Source organism: Heterostelium album, assembly GCF_000004825.1.
Source record: "Heterostelium album PN500 unplaced genomic scaffold PPL_scaffold9, whole genome shotgun sequence".
Lineage (NCBI taxonomy): Eukaryota > Evosea > Eumycetozoa > Acytosteliales > Acytosteliaceae > Heterostelium > Heterostelium album.
Window position 1 is genome coordinate 829,503 of NW_008805071.1, and position 23,535 is coordinate 853,037.

Consider the following 23,535-nt stretch of genomic DNA (forward strand, 5'->3'; position numbering starts at 1 on the left):
AATAAATAAATTAGATAAGTCTAGAAGAAGATTAATAGTAAATAAAATATTATAATAATAAGAAAAAAAACGACAATCAATATTTAAAATTGATTAAGACACTCTTTAATCAGATTGATTGATCAAAAATAACAATAAAACTACACAAAAAAAATAAAGTTTATAAAACAACAACAAAAAACACCAACAAACAAAAAACCTAGATAGATATTTTAATCTCGCTCTCAACCCAAAGAAACTGATTGATTAATTCATTTATTCGCATATCAATATTTCGTCATATTGCATAAATGTGTGTATGATTTATGAATTCAACTTGATTAAATATTGAATCGATAATCATTCATTTCATTTGCTGTTCGAACAAAAACAAAACAAAACAAAAAAAACCAACCTTTTGATCATAGCTGAAATCTATATCTTGGAAAGAGATTGGTGGTGGGTGTGTTATGATTTTAAAGTCAACATTTATTTTTATAAAAAAAAAAGAAAAATTTCAAAAAAAACGCACCAGACCAAGAGCATAAGGTCATCTTTGTTCAATCAAAGTTAAAAAACATTCAATCACAACCCAAAATCAATCAAAATCAAGTGATACACCGATTGAAAAATAGTTTTTGTTTCCACAAAAATAGGTCTATTTGCAAAGGTTAACTTTTGGGGCAAAAAAAAAAGTTGCCTGCACATCTTCTATCGTTAATTATCATAATAAACCACAATGAATACTAACTCTCGCACATACATAATTAATTAACCTTAAAAGTTTTTGGGTACCCAACTGCAGTTTAATCATAATTGATTAATGTCCAAATTTAGATTAAATAGTTTAGTTGTGTGATTTTAAGCTTTTTTGTTATGACATTGATTGGCATTAGTTAGTTATAATTCATTTTATTAATTAATTGGTGTAAATTTTAATACAAGAATAAATAGGAGTTAAATTGTTATTGTTTTTTTTAAATATTTTTCTGGATATTTGTTGATAAATTAAATAAGTTGATTGAAATTTGAAACTAACTAATAATTATAATTAATTATTATTATAACTAAATAATAATAAATAGTTAATATTAGTTGTTGTTTGTTTGTTTGTTTGTTTGTTTTGTAAATATATGATATGATATGATATGTTATGTTATGGTTATTGTATATAGTCATAAGTTTGTTCTGAAAATATTGGTTCATAATAGTCAATGAGTACGGTCATCACTTCAACTGGACAACCAAGTGTCGGTGCAAAGATGATTGCTAAATTTACAGTCGTCATTTTGGTGCTCGGTTCAAAGGCAATGATGTTGAGCAGCGAGCACAGATGATGTAGAATACAACGATTGGGTTCCGGTAGCTGTTTCAACAGCGCTGTGATACCGTTGATACGCATCGACACGGCATCGGGCGAGTTTCCACCGGCACGCAGACCTTCGAGCTCCTCGGGATACTCCTCGGTGAACAGTGTCTCTGGTATCTGTCGGAGATACAGCTTGAGAATGCCACTCACTACGTGCTGGTCGAGTTGGGTGGACAGGTCAACGTCGGCGCCACTGTCAAACTCCTCCCTCAGCTTGTTAATGGCAGAGGCACTTCCACTCAGACGGAATATTCCCTCCTCCTTGGTGCCACGTTCTCTCAGATATTCAATCGATTTATATACAAGATCCGGCAGTAGTGGATGTGCATGAGCTGTCCTCTGAATAGCAACCGGTAGTGGTTGTCCAAATATCTTACAATCAACTATATTTATATTTGGTTGTTGTTGTTGTTGTGATGCAGCTGTTTTGTATTTAGTTAGTTAGTTAATGTTTTGTTAATATATTATCATATGATTGATTATAACATACCATTCTCTGATGCAGTTTGTGGTTGTTCTTTGTTGAGCGATTTCTTTGCTTTTTGGGCAACCTCTGACATTTTTGTTTTGGTAAGTGCCGATACTACACCAGCCTTCTTTTTGATGATGTTGAATTTCTCTGCCAATTTACCACCTGTTGTCGTTTGTTGTTGTTGCTGTTGTTGTTCTGATGGTGTTGGTACTTCTGAAGATTGTTCGATCAAAGGTGCTTCCGATTCCAATCTACTATAATTACTGTTGTTACCACCAGTGACACCTGTCTGCTCAACGAATGCAGAGTTATTAGTATTATCGAAATCGGCCGATCTTCTTTGTTTTCCTCCTGATACAGGTGGAGCATCAGTATCAATGGGTGTTTCTTTAAATCTTAATCCTTTAGGACGATTTCTTTCTTTAAATTGTATGAATGAATCGTCGTCACCATCGTTCTGCTGTTGCTGTTGCTGTTGTTCTTGTTGTTGTAATTTCTGTTGTCTCTCTAATATTACAGGATTCGAAGTGATATCTGGCATCGATTGATTCTTCTTGTGTGTTCGTAGCGGTACTATCTTTTGTGCTGGCATTGTGCTGGCCGGTCCGGCTGAGGAGTTTTGCAGTGGAGTCGATGGCGTTGAAAAACTGTTGGCTGTAGATGCTGTGGTGGTAGGAGTGGATGTCGTTGTCGTAGTGTTGGAGGTGGTGGTGGTAGTAGCTGGCGGTGTTATCTGTTGTAGCTGAGATAACATTTGTTCTACCGATGCCATTGATTCTGGAAGTAGTTGTTGTTGCTGTTGCTGTAAAGTTGTGAGATTGTTGGTGGGCGATGTCGGTGTTGATTGTGATTGTGGTTGCTCTTGAATGTCTGTCATCGGTGCAGATTTCGGTGGTGGCATCACTGAGCGACGATAGCCTGCTCCTGCAGTCGATGGAATCTGGAAGTTCAACTGGCCAAGTCGACTTTGTATATTCTTTACACTGCCACTACTGCTTGAGATGTCGATAGAGTCGGCAGAGTTATTGACAGATGGCGGTGCCGAGAACGATGAAGTCGTTTGTTGATTGGATGGATTGCTTTGTTGTTGTTGTTGACCGCCTGACGACGACGACAATGACGATGACGTTGACAATCCACCACTGCTACTATTGAGATTGGAGGAGGAGAAGGAGTGTACAACCGTTGATTTCGGTTGTTGTGGAGTGGTTGGTGCTGAGTATGAACTATTGGAATTGTTGTTAATATATGTAACTTTTCGTTGAGCAGTTGGTGTATTCGAGGGTGGTGTTGATGTTGGTGTACTATTACTATTCTGTTGTATTTGTTGAATCTGTTGTTTAATATTCGATGGTAATTGTGGATATTGTTGTTGCTGTTGTTGCTGTTGTTGTTGAGGAGTATTCTGTTGTTGTTGTTGTTGTTGCTTCTGTATATTGGCTGCTTGTATTTGTATAATGGATTGTTGTGGTTGTGGAGTAGTATTCTGTTGGGGTTGTGACTGTGGCTGTGAGGTTGTCTGGGACTGTTGTTTCTGCTGAGCTGCAGCTTTCATTTGTAGTTGCTGTTGAAGCTGTGGCAGTACTCCGCGTGTCATGAACTTCTCTCTCTCTGCCTGTCTTCTTTCTTTCTCTTCCACACTCAATCCACCAGTACTACTATTCAGCTGCTTCTGAGATGAGGTAGAAGAGGAAGAGGGAGTAGGGACTGGAGAAGGAGCTGATGTAGGAGTAGTGGAAGGAGTGGCAGCAGATGATGATGTTGTTGTTGTGATATTCCAATGTTATTATTATTACGACTGTTTGTTACATCTAAGATACTCTTTGATCTTGTTTCCCTCGATTTCTCAGCACGTCCAAGTAGGTCGGATCTCTTGTTGAGTCCGGAGCACTGAGATTTATGTTGTGGCCAGTGCTGCAGCTGATGCTCAGATCCGCAGTAGTAGACAGAGAGACATCCAGTGCAAATCTGGACTTGTGTTGAACTACATATTGCACAATGGTGTAACTCCTCTGTGGTGAGTGAGGCCATATTCAATTCCGAATTGACCCTAAATCCTGTCTATCTATCTATCTATCTATTCTTATATCTTGTTTTTCTTTACTTTCTTTCTTTCTTTGTTTTTTACTGTTGATTGATTGATTGATTGATTGATTGGATTTGATTGGTAACACTAATTAGTTTAGTTTATGAAAAATTGATTATGAATATGATTGTGAATATGAAAAGAAATATGATATGTTTGTTGTTGAGTTTAATCAAATAAATAATAACAACAATTGAAAATCGATTTGAATTCCTTAAGAAATCAAAGGGGTATGTGATGATGTTGGCGTTAGCTATTTCCAATGGTCAGATTTGTTTGTTTTTGATTTTTTGTTTTTAATTTGATTTTTTTTGATTATTATTTTTTTGATTTTCAATTAAAAAAAAAAATATTTGGTAAAATTATGATAATTATTTGGGGGTAAGAAAATAAGGGTCTATGATCAGAAATGGTTTAATTAATTTGATTTATTCGCCTGAAAATCTTTTTTTTCTTTCTTTTAAACTAAAAAATAAATTATGTCTGTGTGTTTTAATTTATTATTTTTTTTTGTATTTGATTTGATTTGTTTGAGATATATATATAAAAGAACAAAATAAAATAAAACAATAGTATTATTATTGATGATTAATAAAATAAAATAAAAAAATTTTTCAAAACTATAATAGTTTAAATTCTTCTGAAAAATCAACTTTTGATCGGAAATGATGGGTGTGGATTATTTGGGATTATTAATTTTGTTTGTTTGCAGAACATGTGTATTTAACACTATTACCGAAGTTCTGCTGCAAATAACAAAACGCTGAATCAATTCAATTGAATGTTATTATCCATTCGGAGGTTGCAAAAAAATTTATAACATTGCTATTTTATCATAAAACAATTTCTAAATAAAAGTAAAAAAAAGAAAAGAAAGCAAGCAATATACTTACAATTAACTATTTTTTGTTTTTTTTTTAATGTAAAAAGAATAAATATCGTATTTTAACTTAAAGGTATACCTTTAAAATAAATAATAATTATAAAAATAATTGTGAATAATCACTGCTCTACTTATTATTATTAACTAAAAACAATTATTTACATTATGATAAGATTTTGTTGATATTTTTTTGATTTGATTATTTGTGTAATCGTTTTATTTTATTTGTTCATTTTTTTTTTGTTTTTTCAGTATTGTGTGTTGTGTTTGGTGTATCAACATCATCTTTGATTAATTTATGTGTTTGTTGTTCAAAGTTGCAAGTCAGCTGAGCTGATCCAAACACTAACATTTAATGCATATAATAAAAACAAACAGGGTTATCTTATCTATTAATAAATCTTGATTTTTGTAATTGTTTGTTGTTTGTCTTGTTTTTTTTTTTTTAAATTTAATATTTGTTGTTAAATTTTATTTTTTAATTAATTTGATTCTATTGTTTTTTTTTTTTAGAATAAGAAATAGTATTGCATTGTAGTAATTATTCAAGCACTTGTTATTTCACTTGTGATAGTGGTAGAAGTGTCTGAGTTGGATCCTGATGATGGTCGGGTTGTAGATTCCTCAGTGGTTGTCACAGAACCTGATGCATCAGCACCGGTTGTGGATTCTTGAGTTGAGCCAGCAGCACCTGTGGTTGAAACTGATCCCGATGCAGCACTAGTTGTTGATTCTTGAGTGGAACCAGCAGCACCAGTTGTAGATGTTGTTGAAACTGATCCCGATGCAGCACTTGTTGTTGATTCTTGAGTGGAACCAGCAGCACCAGTTGTTGATGTTGTTGAAACTGATCCAGATGCAGCACTTGTTGTTGATTCTTGAGTGGAACCAGCAGCACCAGTTGTAGATGTTGTTGTTACAGATTCAGATGCATCACCTGTAGTTGATACCGATCCAGATGCAGCTTCAGTTGTTGATACAGAACCAGATGCAGCACTTGTTGTTGACTCTTGAGTGGAACCAGCAGCACCAGTTGTCGATGTTGTAGATACAGATCCAGATGCAGAACTAGTTGTTGATGTTGTTGAAACTGATCCAGATGCGGCTTCAGTTGTTGTTACAGAGCCGGATGCAGCACTTGTTGTTGATTCTTGAGTGGAACCAGCAGCACCAGTTGTCGATGTTGTTGAAACTGATCCAGATGCAGCACTTGTTGTTGACTCTTGAGTGGAACCAGCATCACCAGTTGTAGATGTTGTCGATACAGATCCAGATGCGGCTTCAGTTGTTGTTACAGAACCAGATGCAGCACTTGTTGTTGACTCTTGAGTGGAACCAGCAGCACCAGTTGTTGATGTTGTCGATACAGATCCAGATACAGCACTTGTTGTTGATTCTTGAGTGGAACCAGCAGCACCAGTTGTCGATGTTGTCGATACTGAACCAGAATCAGCACCAGTTGTAGTTGATACCGATCCAGAAGCAGCACTTGTAGTTGATCCAGAGTCAGCACCAGTTGTAGTTGTTACCGATCCAGATGTAGTAGATCCAGCACCAGTTGTTGATGTTGTCGAATCAGATGTTACATTGGTAGATGAGAATGAGGTGGTGTCACCACTTGAAAGAGTTGGTCCAGTTGTTGTGGATTGTGAGCTTCCCGATGAAGTAGTTGAGTCACCTGCTGTGGAAATCAAGTTAGTTAAAGAAATAGGATATTCCAAAGAAGAGTAATATACTTACCAGTGGTTAACGTGGTTGAATCGATAGATGTAGTTACGGTTGTTGTCGATTCAGCAGATGTCGATGTTGTAGAGATCGACTCACTTGTTGTGGAGGTTGTTGAAATGGAATCTCCACTAGTGGATACTGTAGTGGAAATTGTAGGAGTCGAATCACCTGTTGTGGACATCGAAGCTAAAAAAAGTAAGAAGTGGAGGTAGTTAGTGAACTGTTATTGGATGTTTTACACGATATAGTACTATACTTACAAGTTGTTAAGGTAGTTGAATCTCCAGATGTAGCTGTGGTAGATTGATCACCAGTTGTGGACAATTCACCAGTTGTAGAAACAGTGGATGCCGTAGATACAGAAGTTGTAGAATCACCACTTGTGGTTGAAATTGATTCACCGGTTGTCGATGTTGAAGAGGTAGTTGATTCACCAGTAGTCAATGAAGTAGTAGTCGAATCTATACTGGTGGTAGTGGTGGTAGATACAGAGGTCGTTGAGTCTCCAGATGTTGTTGTGGTAATAGAGCCTGTTGTTGACACTGTTGTCGGTTCACTTGTTGTAGATACAGAGGTCGTTGAGTCTCCAGATGTTGTTGTGGTAATAGAGCCTGTTGTTGATTCACCGGTTGTCGATGTTGTCGAATCTCCTGATGTAGTGGATGTTGTTGATACAACTGTCGATAGATCTCCAGTTGTCGATACAGTTGAATCAGAGGTTGTTGGGGCTGATGTTGTTGATTCGCTAGTTATCGATGAGGTGGTCGTAGTTGATACACTTGTAGTTTGTTCTCCAGTTGTCAAAGAGGTGGTTGTCGATTCTCCAGTTGTCGAGGTGGTGGAAACTGTAGTGGACTGATCTCCAGTTGTCAAAGAGGTGGTTGTCGATTCTCCAGTTGTCGAGGTGGAGGAGATGGAGACTGTGGTGGTTTGCTCTCCAGTTGTCGATACAGTTGAATCAGAGGTTGTTGGAGCTGATGTTGTTGGCTCGCTAGTAGTCAATGAGGTGGTTGTCGAATCTCCTGATGTGGTCGAGGTCGTGGAGATTGAGGCTGTAGTGGTCTGGTCACCAGAAGTCGATACACCCGAGGTAGTAGATTCGCTGGTTGTTAATGAAGTGGTAGTCGAATCTCCACCTGTGGTGGTGGTGGTGGTGGTGATAGATACTGTTGTTGATTCACCCGATGTCGAGGTTGTAGAATCTCCAGTTGTCGAGGTGGAGGAGATGGAGACTGTGGTGGACTGATCCCCAGTTGTCGATACAGTTGAGTCAGAGGTTGTAGAAGCTGATGTTGTTGATCCGCTAGTTGTTGAATCTCCTGATGTGGTCGAGGTGGAGATTGAGGCTGTAGTGGTCTGGTCACCAGAAGTTGATACAGTAGATTCGCTGGTTGTCAATGAAGTGGTAGTCGAATCTCCACCTGTGGTAGTGGTGGTGATAGATACTGTCGTTGGTTCACTAGTTGTAAATGTAGTAGATACACTTGTAGATTGTTCTCCAGTTGTCAATGAGGTGGTAGTAGAATCTCCAGTTGTCGAGGTGGTGGATGCAGTCGAGGTAGTTGGTACACCTGTAGATTGATCTCCAGTTGTCGATACAGTTGAATCAGAGGTTGTTGGTGCTGAGGTTGTTGATTCGCTGGTAGTCAATGAGGTGGTTGTCGAATCTCCTGATGTTGTCGAGGTGGTTGAGTCTCCGCTTGTTGTGGTTGAGATGGAGATGGTGGTTGTTAGTTCTCCAGTAGTCAACGAAGTGGTTGTTGATATAGTTGAATCAGAAGTTGTTGGAGATGATGTTGTTGATTCGCCAGTTGTCAATGAAGTGGTAGTCGAATCTCCTGAAGTGGTCGAGGTCGTGGAGATTGAGGTTATAGTGGTTTGGTCACCGGTAGTCGATACAGTTGAGTCACTAGTTGTCAATGAAGAGGTAGTAGAATCACCAGAAGTAGTAGTGGTGGTTAGAGATACTGTCGTTAGTTCACTAGTTGTAGATGTAGTCGAGGTTGTAGAATCTCCAGTTGTAGAGGTGGTGGAGATTGAAACTGTAGTGGATTGATCTCCAGTTGTCGAAATAGTTGAGTCACCAGTTGTAGGGATTGATGTAGTTGATTCACCGGTTGTCGATGTTGTTGAGATTGTTGAATCTCCAGTCGATACAGTGGAGGTTGAGATACCAGAGGTTGTCGATGTTGGAGCATCTGTCGTTGATTGACTAGTTGTCAATGAAATGGTTGTCGAATCTCCACCTGTGGTAGTGACCGTAGTTGATACAACTGTCGTCGATAATTCTCCAGTTGTCGATACAGTTGAATCAGAGGTTGTTGGGGCTGATGTTGTTGATTCGCCAGTTGTCAATGAAATGGTAGTAGAATCTCCTGATGTGGTCGATGTAGTCGATACACTTGTAGTTTGTTCTCCAGTTGTCAATGAGGTGGTAGTAGAATCTCCAGTTGTCGAGGTGGTGGAAACTGTGGTGGACTGATCTCCAGTTGTTGATATAGTTGAATCAGAGGTTGTTGGTGCTGATGTTGTTGATTCGCTAGTTGTCAATGAGGTGGTTGATACACCTGTGGTTGTGGATACCGTTGAATCAGAGGTTGTTGGAGATGATGTTGTTGATTCGCCAGTTGTCAATGAAGTGGTAGTTGAATCTCCTGAAGTGGTCGAGGTCGTGGAGATTGAGGCTGTAGTGGATTGTTCACCTGTAGTCGATACAGTTGAGTCACTAGTTGTCAATGAAGTAGTAGTCGAATCACCAGATGTGGTAGTCGTGGTTAGAGATACGGTTGTTGGTTCACTGGTTGTAGATGTAGTCGAGGCTGTTGAATCTCCAGTTGTAGAGGTGGTTGTGGATGTAGTTGATTCACCAGTGGTTGATGTTGTCGAGGTAGTTGAGTCTCCTGATGTGGTGGTGGTGATAGATGCGGTTGTTGATCCGCCAGTAGTAGATGTAGTCGAATCTCCAGATGTTGTTGTAGTTGTGGACACAGTTGTTGATTCACCAATTGTCGAAGTTGTTGAGTCTCCAGATGTGGTGGTGGACACACTTGTTGATTCACCAGTAGTTGATGTAGTCGAGGTAGTTGAGTCTCCTGATGTGGAAGTGGATACTGTTGTCGATGTTGTCGAGTCGCCAGATGTTATCGCAGTTGTGGACACAGTTGTTGGTTCACCAGTAGTCGATGTTGTGGATGATGTAGTCGAGGTTGTTGAATCTCCAGATGAGGTGGTGGACACCGTTGTTGGTTCACCAGTAGTCGATGTTGTTCCAGTTGTTGATACAGATGTAGTTGATTCACCTGTTGTGGATGATGTGGTCGAAGTTGTTGAATCTCCAGATGTGGTGGTGGTGGTTAGAGATACTGTTGTGGGTTCGCCAGTAGTTGATGTGGTCGAGGTAGTCGAATCTCCAGATGTTGTTGTAGTGGTAGAAACAGTTGTTGGTTCACCAGTGGTTGATGTAGTCGATGTTGTCGAATCTCCAGATGTGGTTGTAGTGGTAGAAACAGTTGTTGGTTCACCAGTGGTTGATGTGGTCGATGTTGTCGAATCTCCAGATGTGGTCAATGTAGTCGAGGTAGTTGAGTCGCCAGATGTTGTTGTAGTGGTAGAAACAGTTGTTGGTTCACCAGTGGTTGATGTGGTCGATGTTGTTGAATCTCCGGATGTTGTTGTGGAGGTAGACACAGTTGTCGGTTCACCAGTAGTTGATGTGGTCGATGTTGTTGAATCTCCAGATGTGGTCGAGGTTGTTGGTTCACCAGTAGTTGATGTGGTCGATGTTGTTGAATCTCCAGATGTTGTTGTGGAGGGAAGACACAGTTGTCGGTTCACCAGTAGTTGATGTGGTCGATGTTGTCGAATCTCCAGATGTTGTTGTAGTGGTAGAAACAGTTGTTGGTTCACCAGTGGTTGATGTGGTCGATGTTGTTGAATCTCCAGATGTTGTTGTGGAGGAAGACACAGTTGTCGGTTTCACCAGTAGTTGATGTTGTCGAATCTCCAGATGTTGTTGTGGAGGTAGAAACAGTTGTTGGTTCGCTAGTAGTTGATGTTGTCGAGGTTCCAGTGGTAGATGTTGTTGAAGTTGTTGACAAAGTGGTAGTCTGATCGGTTGTACTGGATTCTGTTGAGTTTCCTGTTACTATCATTGTTGTCGATGTTGGTACACTGGTTGTTGTACTGGTAGTCGATGTTGTGCCAGTAGAAGTAGAAGGTGATGTAGTAGTTCCAGTAGTAGAATCTGTTGTTGGAACTCCTGTTCCAGTAGTTGAAGATGTAGTTGAGGTTGTACCAGTTGTGGTTGTAGTAGTCGAACTTCCAGAGGTAATTGGGTTCTCTCCAGTAGTTGATGAGGTTGTTGAAGAAGTTGTTGAAGTGGTAGAGGTCGTTGTAGAGTGTGTAGATGTTGTAGGATTTGAACCTCCACTTGTTGAGTCGTGATTTCCAGATCCCGCTCCTGCACCAGCTCCTGCACCAGCTCCGGCACCAGCACCAGCACCAGCTCCCGCGCCAGCACCAGCACCAGCACCCGCACCGGCACCAGCACCAGCACCGGCACCAGCACCAGCACCTGATCCTCCACCTCCATCTCCACCACCACCATCTCCACCATCTCCACCATTGTTGTTACCACCAGTGGTAGAAGATGAAGTTGTAGATTGGGATGAGGTCGATGATGTTGTTCCTGTTGTTCCTGTAGTCGAAGTAGTTGAGGTTGTTGAGGTGGTCGATGTAGAATCTGTAGTATCATCTTGGTGACTTCCTTCATGGCTACCTTCACTCATGTCACTGCCATCACTACCGTCACTACCATCACTTCCACTATCTTGACTGCTTTCACTTGTACTCTCACTACTGCTTTCACTCTCGCTGCTGCTTTCACTGCTACTCTCACTGCTACTGCTGCTACTATCATCTTTAGTGAAAGTAAATGTACTAGTGGCACTTTGAGTGTAGAAATAAAGTGTTACTTCTACTTCACCTTCTTCTTCAGATGGTTCAACAGTACATGTTACACTGTCAGAAGATTGTACTTGGATATTGGAGCATGGCATTGCACCAATCAAAACTTGAGTGAGCATTGATTGATCAGATAGACCAAGATTTGAACCTTCGATTGTGATTGAAGTTTGCTCATCATATGGTCCTTCGTCTGGTGTGATCGATGTGATATCTGGTGCATCATATGAGAAGTCAGTGTTTACACTACTTGTTTGACTTCCGACTTGGACGTAGATTGGTACTTTCTCACCTCCACCTTTTGGCGCGTCGAATTTGATGGTGTCATCTGATGACGAGGTGACTGAGACCGATTGGAAGTTAAAGTATACAGTTGGTGAGTTACTTCCGTCGGTGAAGAATTTACCTGATAATGTAATTTCGAAATCACCATCGACTGAACCTGACTCTGGTGAGATAGAGTCGATCTTTGGTGTTCCTTTATATTTGTATGTAACTGATGTTTCACTGGATTTCTGACCGTCCAAAGTGACTGAAACAGTCTCATCAGAGTTTCTGTCATAGGTTGGAACATTACATTGTAAACGATCGTTTCCATTCGATTTGGAGAGAACTACAACATTGGTACATTCTCCAGCTTCACCTATTGTGGCAGTTGGGTTTTGTCCAAAGTATTTACCGGTGATCGTAACCAATGTCTCTTGATCTCTATCTCCACTTGATGGTGAAATAGATGTGACTGTTGGTGATTTGTAATCAAATAATTGATTTGATTCGCTACTTTGTGTACCAACAACAACTTTGATTTCTTTGTTCTTTCCGGATCCTGATGGAATTTGACATTTCACATTGTTGTTATCAATCCATTCAACTGATTGACATTGATTACCATCGATTGAAACTGAATTGTTTGAATCTTGTGGTTTCTGATTGATATCTGATGTGAATTGTGATGGAATAAAGTTTATCACCTTTGATTGTTATCCAAATCACCTCCAGATGGATCTCCTTCATATTGATCAGTGCTATCTAATGTTGGAACTTTATAATAATTTCAAATTAGTATGAATATTATGAATATTATGAATATTATTAAGATAAATTCTAATAATCATTTTTAAATACTTACTGTTGTATGAAAGTTTTGAAGTGGTTGATTGATTTCCAACGAAAAGTGTCAATGAAATATCTTTTCCAATTCCAGCTGGTGAATCACAAATGATCTTTGATGAACTTGTCCATTCAATATTCTCACATCCTTGATCGTTGATTGTGACGTTTGAATTCTTTGGTTCGACATTCTCTGGAACAAAGTTTGTACCATCGATTGTAATTGAGCTTCCAACTGTATTTGATTTAGATACCGCTGAAATCGATGGTGCATTGTAGTTGAATGTTGATTTTTCAGATGTTGTTTGATTTCCAACGAATAAGGTAACTGAAAGATCTTTTCCAATACCCTTTGAAACTGTGCAACGTATTTCAGTTGAGCTGACCCATTCAATGTCGTTACAATCATTTTCATTGATTGTCAAATTGGAGTTCAATGGTTCAACATTCTCTGGAACAAAATTTGTTCCGGTGACTGTAATTTGTTCACCATCAGTCTTGGATTGTGTGATACTTGAAATTGTTGGTGCGTTGTAGTTAAAGTATTGTTTGTCAGATGTTGTTTGATTTCCAACAAACAAGACGAATGTTTGATTTTTACCAATTCCTGGATTTGGAGTACAGACGATCTTTGTGGAACTGATCCACTCGATTGAATTACAATCTTCACTGTTGATTGTGATGTTGGAGTTCAATGGTTCAACATTCTCTGGAACAAAGTTTGAACCATCGATTGTAATTTGACCTCCATCGGTATCGGTACTTGAGATATTCTTGATGGCTGGTGGTTGATATGAGAATGTAATGTTGTCTTGTTGATTTGGTTGATCACCAACAATCAATGAAACTGTCAAGTTCTTTCCAATTCCTGCTTGAACTGTGCATGTCACATTGTTTTCATTGATCCAATTGACATTTCCACATGCATGTCCAGCAATCGTAATATTTGATTTGACTGGATCAACTCCATTTGGAACGAAATTAAATCCAATCAATGAAATGGTATCTCCATCTGTTGTACTATTTGAAATTGTTGATATATTTGGTACTATTTAAATAAAATACGTTAATATTGAGATATAAAAAAATTTAATAATTATGATAATAACATACGATTATATGAGAATAAAGTATTATCAGTATTATTTTGAGCACTGATTGAAACGGTAACAGTCAAATTCTTTCCAATTCCTGGTGAAAGAGTACAACTGATGTTGCTTGATGAAATCCAAACTGGTGATTTGCATTCAGTTCCATTGATCAAAACAAAACTTGAATTACCTGCTGAAACGTTGTGTGGAACAAAGTTGATTCCAGAAATCGTGATGTTTTGACCTGGTGTGTCTGATGTTGATATTGAACTGACATTTGGTGCATTGTATGAGAATGTGAAGTTTTGTGTTGCATTTTGGCCACCAATGAACAATGAAACTGTTAGATTGGCACCTATACCTGGTGGTACGTTACCAGTGACTAAAGTTGAATTGCTGAATGTGATATTATTGAGAAGATAACTTCCAATACTTGCATTACTGTATGTGAGTGGTCCTTCAAATGTTGTGTATGCTGGGTTGAGTATGAAAAGTTCATATTCATCGGTGATATTCAATTCATTTGGAACGAAATCATAACCGATGATTGTGATTGGTTGACCACCATCTGTGTCTGATTGGTTCTGACTGACAATGGAAATGGTTGGACGGTTGAACGAAACACCATTTTCAATGATATTTGAGGAATAATAGGCATATGAAAGATTCACTGGAATTGAGAATCCTACACCCGGTTGCAAGTAACAACGAATGCAGTCAAAGTTGACTGTGGTACGGTATGATTCATTCATGAGAACATATGGGTCAAAGTAGAGACCGTTGTGATATGGATCGGTTGGAACTGGCACTGGATTACCCTGACCGTCTTCATAGGTGACGTTGTAGTAGCAATCTTCATCGACATCACAATCGACTGTTACATTTAGGAAGAGACTCATATTAAAGTCACTGTATCCCAGAGGTCCGAGATCGGAACCAACCACCCAGAATTCACTGCCGTTGGCAGTGGGAGTATTGTTGGTCTGGATGACTTGGAAGATGACTGGAACTGGATAGGTGAATGTTGGTCCGTTGTCATATGATTGATCATCAACTGTTATAGAAACTTGGTTAATTCCCCAGTATGCTGGAATGGTACAAATGGCAGTGTTATCATCAATTCTAATGGTTGTGTCACAGGGTGTGCCGATGAATATTTCTATGGATGAGTCAGTTTCACCGAATGAAGTACCAGTGACTGTCATCTCTCCTCCACCTGGTGTTGGTGATGTATTGATGGAAATTGAGGTGATTGTCGGTGCTTTGTGGTCGATAACAAAGTCTTCATTGGCAACAGTTGATTGGTTGCCAACAACAATAGAAACTACTTTACCCAGACCAGTTCCATTGGAGGTGAAAACTAATCCTTGGTTGTTGATTCCATTGACAATGAACTGTTCTATCTCATAACCAAATTTGTCAACAAACAGTAAGGTATCGTCATTGCTGAAACCAAAGTCTGTTCCAAACACAGTTATCTTATCGCCAATGGTTGCAACTGGCCAGTTCAAAGTTGAGATAGAAGTAATTGTTGGCAAGTTATAGGTGAAGTTGTAATTGGATAATGGTGTTTCGGTTGGAAGATTTGTGTTGATATTCGAATAACTGATTGGTAATATACCAACACCTTGTCCAACTTTACAAATCAATTGGGTGTCAGTTGAGCTGAGGACTTGACATTCCTCATCGCCAACAGTTACTTGAACACCTGATTCCGACAGCTTATGACCGACCAAGGTGATTGCATTGCTGTCAGAGTGTGTTGGTCCGTTGGTTCCAGTGATCGATGTGACAATTGGTCCACTTGGACATAAAGAGAGAATAGCACCACTGTTGAAATCAGTTTCATTGACAATGTTGAATGCACAAAGATAGTTCTTGTAGGTGATGATCGCCAATCCAGTTTGAGCATTCAATGGTTGAACAAAGAATGTATCGACTTCATTGTACGAGATCTTCTTTCTTGCAACATTTGATTTGATTGACAAGAACTCTTGTGAATATCTCCAAACCTTTTGGTGTGATTGGATATCCATTCTCAATTCCAAACTCACAAAGTGTTGGATCAACAACTTGCATGAGTGCTTCCAATAACAATGAATTGGAATAGATTGATTTGAATTGAGAAGAATAGAGGATGTTAAGAGCTTGATTGGTTTCCCAATTGGTGGGTTCTTCCATTGATGAAATCCAGAATGATATAAAGTCTTGAACTTCTGAGATCGTTGGTATAGCAGTTGAATCAATAGTTGATTGACAAACACCGTGAGAGAGCAATACACTTTCAAAGTCAGAAGAGTTTGTTACTGCTGGAGGATTCTCAACAACACAATAAGTGCATTCAAAGATATTGTTGTATTTCATGATGGAGCGAGAGTGTGGAATGATAAGTGGATTGTAAGTTGGCAACAAAGTGAACAACGATTCAGAGAATGAAATAATATCCGATTGCAATCCATTGATCTTTGTATTGTTGAGGATATATTTGAATTCAATTTGATTTCCAAAGTTGTTGTCACTGTATGGTGGTCTTCTAAGTGTTGGGTCAACATAATCATCGTTTTCATCATCAGTCAAATCCCAGAGGTATGCAGTGATCCATCCTTGAGATAGTACACCGTTTCTTCTTGTCATTCTGGAGCTAGTGAATGATTCGAGATTGATCGACTGTCCAGTGGAATCAGTGAGGGATTGGATCATTGACAATGGAAGTGTTGGTAAAGTCAACTGTCTGAGTTTCATGGCAACAAAGTTTACCATACCTCCAAGCAATGCTTCTGATTTGGAAGATTCAAAAGTATCTAAAGTGAGTGTTGACAATTCGATACTAGACGTATTTTGATTCAGTTGAATCAATAAGTCATAACCAATTGCTCGGAACAATGACTGGACATCTAAACTATCCATATTAATCTGGATATTGGAATGACCGTTGAGAATTGCATTATTGTTACTTTGGATGGTTAAATCATAATCACCGATCGTTCCAAAACCAAGGTTATCAATTACGCTCTTTGCCAATTGCAATAGTTTATAGGTGAAGACAATATTCTTTTGGGTGGTCGAAGTGGTTTGTGGGATATAGGTACCAGTGGTATTGTAGGTGACAATCGAAATTGGTAGACCATTCGAATTTCTAATGACAATGGAGCTGTCAGTTGATTGTAGAATTACCTTGAAAACAGGATTGTAACTACCACGGAATGAGAAAATCGAAACGGAATCAGTTTGGTAAGTTTGATTGACGTTTTGATCCAATGGACAAAACTGACCAGTACATCCAAGATTGGAGATACCCAACTTGGTGTTTGGTAGCAATGGATCTACAACATCCAAGTAAGTGGCCATTTGACCACTGTTGACATAGGTTGTATCGAATAGCAACTTGGATTTAATGGAGATAAAGAATTGATTCTGAATTTGGTTGGAGCATTGCAGTGTTGTACAATTGGTTTGTTGATACTTGAAGATGGTGTCAATAAAGAATTCACCAAACAATACTTGGGAGACACAAACAGCGAGACCTCCCCCCATAGCAGTCTTGGCGGTGTAGTCACCAAGACAAATATGAGTGTCATTGAAAGCAATGTAACTTCTATCGATATCCGATTTCCATTGTGAAAGTTTCACTGAAATATTGTATTTCGAGACAAAACCCGATGACAGTTTGGTCTCTGTGACTCCAATTGCACCGGTTGGAAGTTTATATTTCGCTGGTAGAGTAATTGATAATGGTAACAATCCAATTGGCGAGAATATATTCTGTTTGTATCCTGAAGAAACAAACACTCCTGACGACCAACTTTGAGAGGTGTAGCTAACCAATGAGTTGGTGCTAAACAGTGGTGTGAGGAGATTAGCTGTTTCAGTGTTGTATCTGTTACTTGAGTAGATAAATGGTTTGGTGATTTGAATTGCATTGATAATATCGGTGGAATCCACAAAGTTGTGGCATAGGAATGAGTGTCCGAGAGAATAATCATCTGATTGAGTTGGTCTAAGATGGTAGTCATTTGGAAGCCAGCTATCTGGATAGTCAGACGGTGATTTGAATTGTCCATTGGCAAGTGGAATTGGGAAACCTTCCATTGAGTGTTTAATATGGAATCCAGGTGAATAGGTGACGTTGAAGAAGGTTTGAGCAACTAGTATTCCTTTACCAAGTGATAGGTTGACATTTGGATTTCCTTTGACAGATCTGGCAAGCTGACCAGAGTAGTCGTCATACCATGGATGGTCGTTATACATTGCATATCCATTGAACGAATAGGAATCTTGGTTGATCTGATCAAGAGTAATTGCTAAACAACTTGTATTTGATGAGATGGAAGAGAGGTATTTGACATCTGATGATTCACTATCAAAGTAGATGTATGATTGTGTTTGTGGAATCTTTCTTGCGAACCACCATGATACTGGTGCACCGCTTGAAGAGAGACATGAAAGTGGTCTGTCGAGAATAGAAAAAGTTGTGGAGTTTGAATGTAATAATCCGGAATAGAACATTACCTCATAGGCACCTACTGGAAGCATTGCTGAAGTGCATACAACCGATGATTCAGTAACATTTTGAATGGTACAATTGTAGGTGGCTCCAGAGTTTCTGAGTAATACCTGACCCAAACCAACACTCTCATCGAAATTGTCTCCAACAATAGTGAGGGTAATTGATTCACTGGTATTGTGATAAACATAGGTTGGTGATACGTAGTTGACTGGATATGGATTGATGTATTCAATGTACTTGGTGTTGGACATCAACTCACTGTTGAAGACATTGACTGCGAGAACACCTGGAGTACCAACAACAGGCATCTCACAGAATATATACATAGAACTGACTGAATATGGAATACATTCATAGACACCAACAAATACACTAGAGTAACTCTGCATGAATCCACTACCAACGATTGTTACTCTGTTTTCACCAAATCTAGTTTCAAAGATATTGGCAACTTGGGGAGAAACAGATGTGATAACTGGTGTTGGATCAATATACTGAATGGGTGCAGATGCAGTATAAGAATCATCAATATTTTCGACAATCAAAGAGTATGCTCCCTTCGATAACTTTGGTGCGACAACAGTAATATTGTTATAGGTAATCGAGAGTATGGTACATGAAACACCATTGATAGTAACATAGGTTCCAAATGCCAAGTATCCAGATCCTTTGATTAATAGTTGAGTGGTACGATCTGAGTACAATGTTTTCTGGTCGAGTGATGTTATGGTTGGAGTTGGAGGTACGATTGCAATTGAGATGGGATCGGATAGTAGTTGTTGATTTTGAAGATAGAGTCGGACATTTGGCTCTCCTTGGAGGATAGTCAGCAGTGGTGTACTACATACAATGGTTGTGTAGTTTTGGAAGGTTATAGGACATACACTACCATCATCGAAGTAGGCATAAGTTAAACCATAGAATCTTGAACCAGTCAATGTAAGGGAATTGACAATTCCATATTGAATTGGTGTTGGTTGATAACTTGAAACCACTGGTAAACCTGGAATATACTGTAGGTTAACAACATTGCTTGGACTGGAAGCTCCAGAGGAAACAACAGTAACATTAACAGTGCCAATTGAATTTAATACAACTGAATTGAAAATAATACATGTGTTGTTGACAAAAGTTGGTGTGACCAGTGAGATTGAACTTGAAGTGATGTTGATATTGGTGTATTGTAACAAAGCGAAATTACTACCAGTAAGAGTAACTGGTGTTGGTGTATCAGCTAATACTTGGGAAGGTGTGATACTGTTAACGATTGGAACCGGTGAATTCACTAGGAGAAGTAAGGTGTTCGATACAACTGGTGTGTTGATTGCTATCACTTGTTTTTGACCAACGTAATCCATTGTTGGGAGAACACAAGTGGCAGAATTAGCGCTCAACATGTTGGTGGTGTTAATGGGACAGTTGATTGGTGTATTTGGAACGAGATCTCTGAATGTAATAAAAGTGAGGCCTGGTACAAAGTTGGTACCGTTAATTGTAATTACATTGTTGACGTTGTTAAGAATGGAGGTTGGGGAGATCGATGTCAAGGTTGGTATAGGTGAAACAACATTCACGTAGATCGAGTTTGACAAGTTTGGACCATTGATAACATTGACGGCGATGGTCGAACTCACAAGAATGATTGGAACACTGCAGAGAATTTGCGTGGTAGTGGTCGAGAGTACAGTACACGAAGTGCTGCCAACAGTGACAACAGAGTATCCACTCACAAAGTTGGTACCTGCCAAAGTAATTACAGAACTGGATCCTGCTTGAATATTTGTTGGATTGACAGAGTTCAGTGTTGGAGCTGGTGCAGTATAGGTGATTTGTGTGGTAGCGTTTTGATACTCATTGGAAACAACGATGCTGATGGAACCAGTTGCCAAGATCAAAGGAGCGGTAAATGAGAGTTGGATTGTGCTGGCAATTATTGTGTTTGGAGCTAATGCACCGTTGATGTAGACCTTTGTAACACCAACTTGATAATTGGTACCGATAAGGGTTACAATAGATCCACCTGTCATCAATACAGAAGTTGGATTGACACTGGTTACAGTGGGAATTGGTGACTTGTAAATCAAACCAATTGTAGCTGCTTTATTACCATTGGCAACTTGGACAGTTTGAGATCCGATGGTTCCAATCAGTTGTGGATTAACAAATGTAACCATTGTGGTGTTGACAACTACGGTTGATGATACCAATCCCCCATTAAGAGTGAGCTTCAACATATTCGTTTGGAAGTTGGTTCCAAATACACTTACCAGAGTGCCACCAAGATTGGATACAGTGGATGGCGAGATTGAAGTGATTGTCGGTTGCAATGGAATGAATGTGAATCCAACGGTGTTCGAGGTGACATCAATGTTTTTCAAAGTGACATTTCTAGAGGCATCGATGGGAGCTGGTGCAACGGTACAAATGATAGTGGTTGGTGTAAACACTGGATTTGAACAACTGAAATAAGTGTCGGAAACAAAGGTGGTAACTCTTGAATCAAATCCGGTACCAGTTATGGTTACTACTTGTGCAACATTGTTCAACATTGACGATGGATTGATGTTGGTAATTGTGACAGCTTGTGAAATGTAGTTTATTGAGGTGGAAGCCATTTGATTGCCATTCGTTATTCTCGCACTTCTTGGACCGTTTTCTGCAATTTCAATGGTGGGGAATATGATGCTGGTGGCCGTTACTGTTGCAGGTAGTTGGAGGGTACCTACAGAGTCAGTCATGGTGACCTGTGTGACACCATTCATAAAGTTGGAACCTGAAATTGTAACCATAGTGGATTTGACATTGATGACTGAACTTGGTGAAACAGAGGTGATAATTGGCAATGGTGCATTGTAGTTGACTGAGAAATTGTTGGATTTGAGTGCACCGTTCGACACCCATACATTCTTTGGACCAATGTAATTGAGTGTTGGAGTGGAACAGATAATAGAGGTTGAGGTTGTCTGTAATACATTGCATGCAACACCATCTACCGATACACTGCTAATGGTTGAAACAAATCCATAACCGACGAGGGTAATGAGAGTGGCTTGATTTGCCATGAAAGAGGTAGGACTGATTGAATTGATATACGGTTGAGGTGCTGTGTATGACAACACTGTATTTGCCAAGAGAGCGGCAGTGTTTCTCACAGATAGTGGAACGGTACCTATTAATACCTTTGGTGGGGCGGTTATTACTAGCTGGGTATTGGATTGCTGGCTTGGTGTCATTAGAATGTTATCCAAGTAGACTGAGACCATTCCAACAACGAAATTGGCACCGACGATTGTAACAACAGTCGATTGATTGTTGAGAACGGCAGATGGATTGAGACTGCTGATGATTGGGACCAATGGTCTAATGTTGAAGGGTAAGGGGTTTGATATATATTGTTTGTTGGTAACGACAATATTCACGGTGGCGTCCAACAACTGTGGAGGAGTAATACATACAATCTGGGTAGTTGAAGCACTCATCACTGTACAGTCTGCACTGCCAACCTTGACTGTTGAAATGCCCAGCTGATATCCGGTACCAAGTAATGTTAGGGTTGTGATTTGGTCAGATACTTGAGTTGTTGGAGAAACAGCTTGGATTGTTGGCTTGGCTGGATCCAGTAAGATACCAGTTGTATTGGAAACCAGAGTAAGTGTTTTTACTTGCACTGGAACATTACCGGTTGTGGTGGTAATTGGCGAGGAACAAACTATGAGGGTGGAGGTTGATGATGTGACTGAACATTGAATTGAACCAAGCGATACGGTCGATACACCCGGTGCAAAGTTGGTACCGATAACACTAACAGTATTGACTTGATTGATTGTGATAATAGCTGGCGAAACAGAGGTGATTGTTGGTGTCAAAACATTATAGGTCATAGTATATGGACTTGAATTAACATTTCCATTGGTAATGATCAACTGTTGAGTACCAGGTGCTGTTTGAGCAGGTGCTTGACACCAAATCAGGTTGCCCATATTCAAAATATTCATATTTGAACATGGTAAACCACCGATCTTTACAGATGTCAACCCATTAATAAACATTGAACCATCGATAGTAATGGTTGGAGTAGTAGTAATTGCAATAGTATTTGGATAAATTGATCTAATACTTGGAATTGGTGCTATAATAATAATAATATTAGTATTAAGATTGTTTTAATTGCAAATTATTTGTATATTTTGTTTGAATACATACGAAGATGTGTTACATCAAATTTGTTGGATTTAATTCCATTGTTTGTAACATAAACTGGAACAAGACCATAGGAAGTTGGTTGAGCATTGGTATTACATTCGATTGAGGTTGGTGTTACTGTTTGTTGGCTACAAGATTGTCCGTTGATAGTGGCTGAAGATAATCCATCCATAAATCCAGTACCAATGATACTTATATATCCTGGTGTATTAGATGGTACTACATTTGGACTAATATTATTAATTGTTGGTGTTGGTGCTACATGATAAGGAAGTAAGAGTAAGTAAATAATTTAAATCTAATGAAATATTTATATATCTATCTTACCAACAAAGTTAATGGTTCGAGGTGGTGAAGAATTGATTGCTCCATCATTGGATACAACCAATGGATAGTTGCCAAGTACTAAAACCGAATTGAATGTGACAACCAAGTTACTTGGGTTACAAGATGCGATAGTTAGGTATGGGGCGACTGCACCATTGACTTTAACTACGATCTTTCCACAAACAAAGAAATTACCGGACAATGGAAAAGCCATTGTGGTGTTGACCAAGATGGGTGGTATTCCTGGCAATGGAGATAGCTGCGGAACTGGATAGCTAAAAATAAAAGCCTCTACAGTGGTGCCGGCAATTCCACTTGTTATTGTCACTGGAGTCGGACCACCCAGGAGTAGCACATTATAATTACAGATGATTTGTGATGGATTAGAACTGACAATGTTACATGGATTTCCGGCAATCTTGACAGAATTTACACCCAGGAAATTCTGACCGCTAATCGTAAGTACATTGTTGGATATTGCATTCGGTGCTGGATTCGGAGAGTAACCAGTAACTCTCATTGGAAGCGATATTCCAGTCAAAGCTAAATAAAAATATAGATAAAAATAAAGTTATTATTATTTTTTCTTAATTCCAATCCAAATATAATATAAAGTTAGATTATGTATTTTATTAACCTACATGTTGCTGCATTCGATGTCGAAATAAATAATATTATAAATAATAAAAAAGTTGTAGTATTCAATAGAGTCCGATGACTTAAGGACTCCATTTTCAACTTCATTCTGTCTGTCTAACTCTAGATTTTTTTTTTTTTTTTTTTTTTTAAGATATTATTTGTGAATGAATGCGAGAGAT

At 39.0% G+C, this 23,535-nt stretch overlaps 2 protein-coding genes across 2 annotated transcripts; both read right to left on the bottom strand.

Annotated features, from left to right (window-relative positions):
- Positions 1-1,141: 1,141 nt before the first annotated feature.
- gacZ (MYND-type zinc finger-containing protein) lies at positions 1,142-3,851 on the bottom strand (the record flags this gene model as incomplete). Its single annotated transcript, XM_020579656.1, has 3 exons — positions 1,142-1,770; positions 1,839-3,539; positions 3,617-3,851. 3 exons carry the CDS (start codon positions 3,849-3,851, stop codon positions 1,142-1,144), a joined length of 2,565 nt encoding a protein of 854 aa, XP_020430331.1.
- Positions 3,852-5,334: 1,483 nt separating this feature from the next.
- PPL_08856 (uncharacterized protein) lies at positions 5,335-23,449 on the bottom strand (the record flags this gene model as incomplete). Its single annotated transcript, XM_020579657.1, has 14 exons — positions 5,335-6,470; positions 6,530-6,703; positions 6,778-10,308; positions 10,497-11,435; positions 11,457-12,380; positions 12,473-12,520; positions 12,609-13,637; positions 13,703-15,619; positions 15,735-18,616; positions 18,683-20,412; positions 20,455-22,316; positions 22,391-22,648; positions 22,829-23,260; positions 23,359-23,449. The coding sequence occupies 14 exons, from the start codon at positions 23,447-23,449 to the stop codon at positions 5,335-5,337; spliced, it is 16,953 nt and encodes a 5,650-aa protein (XP_020430332.1).
- Positions 23,450-23,535: the final 86 nt, after the last annotated feature.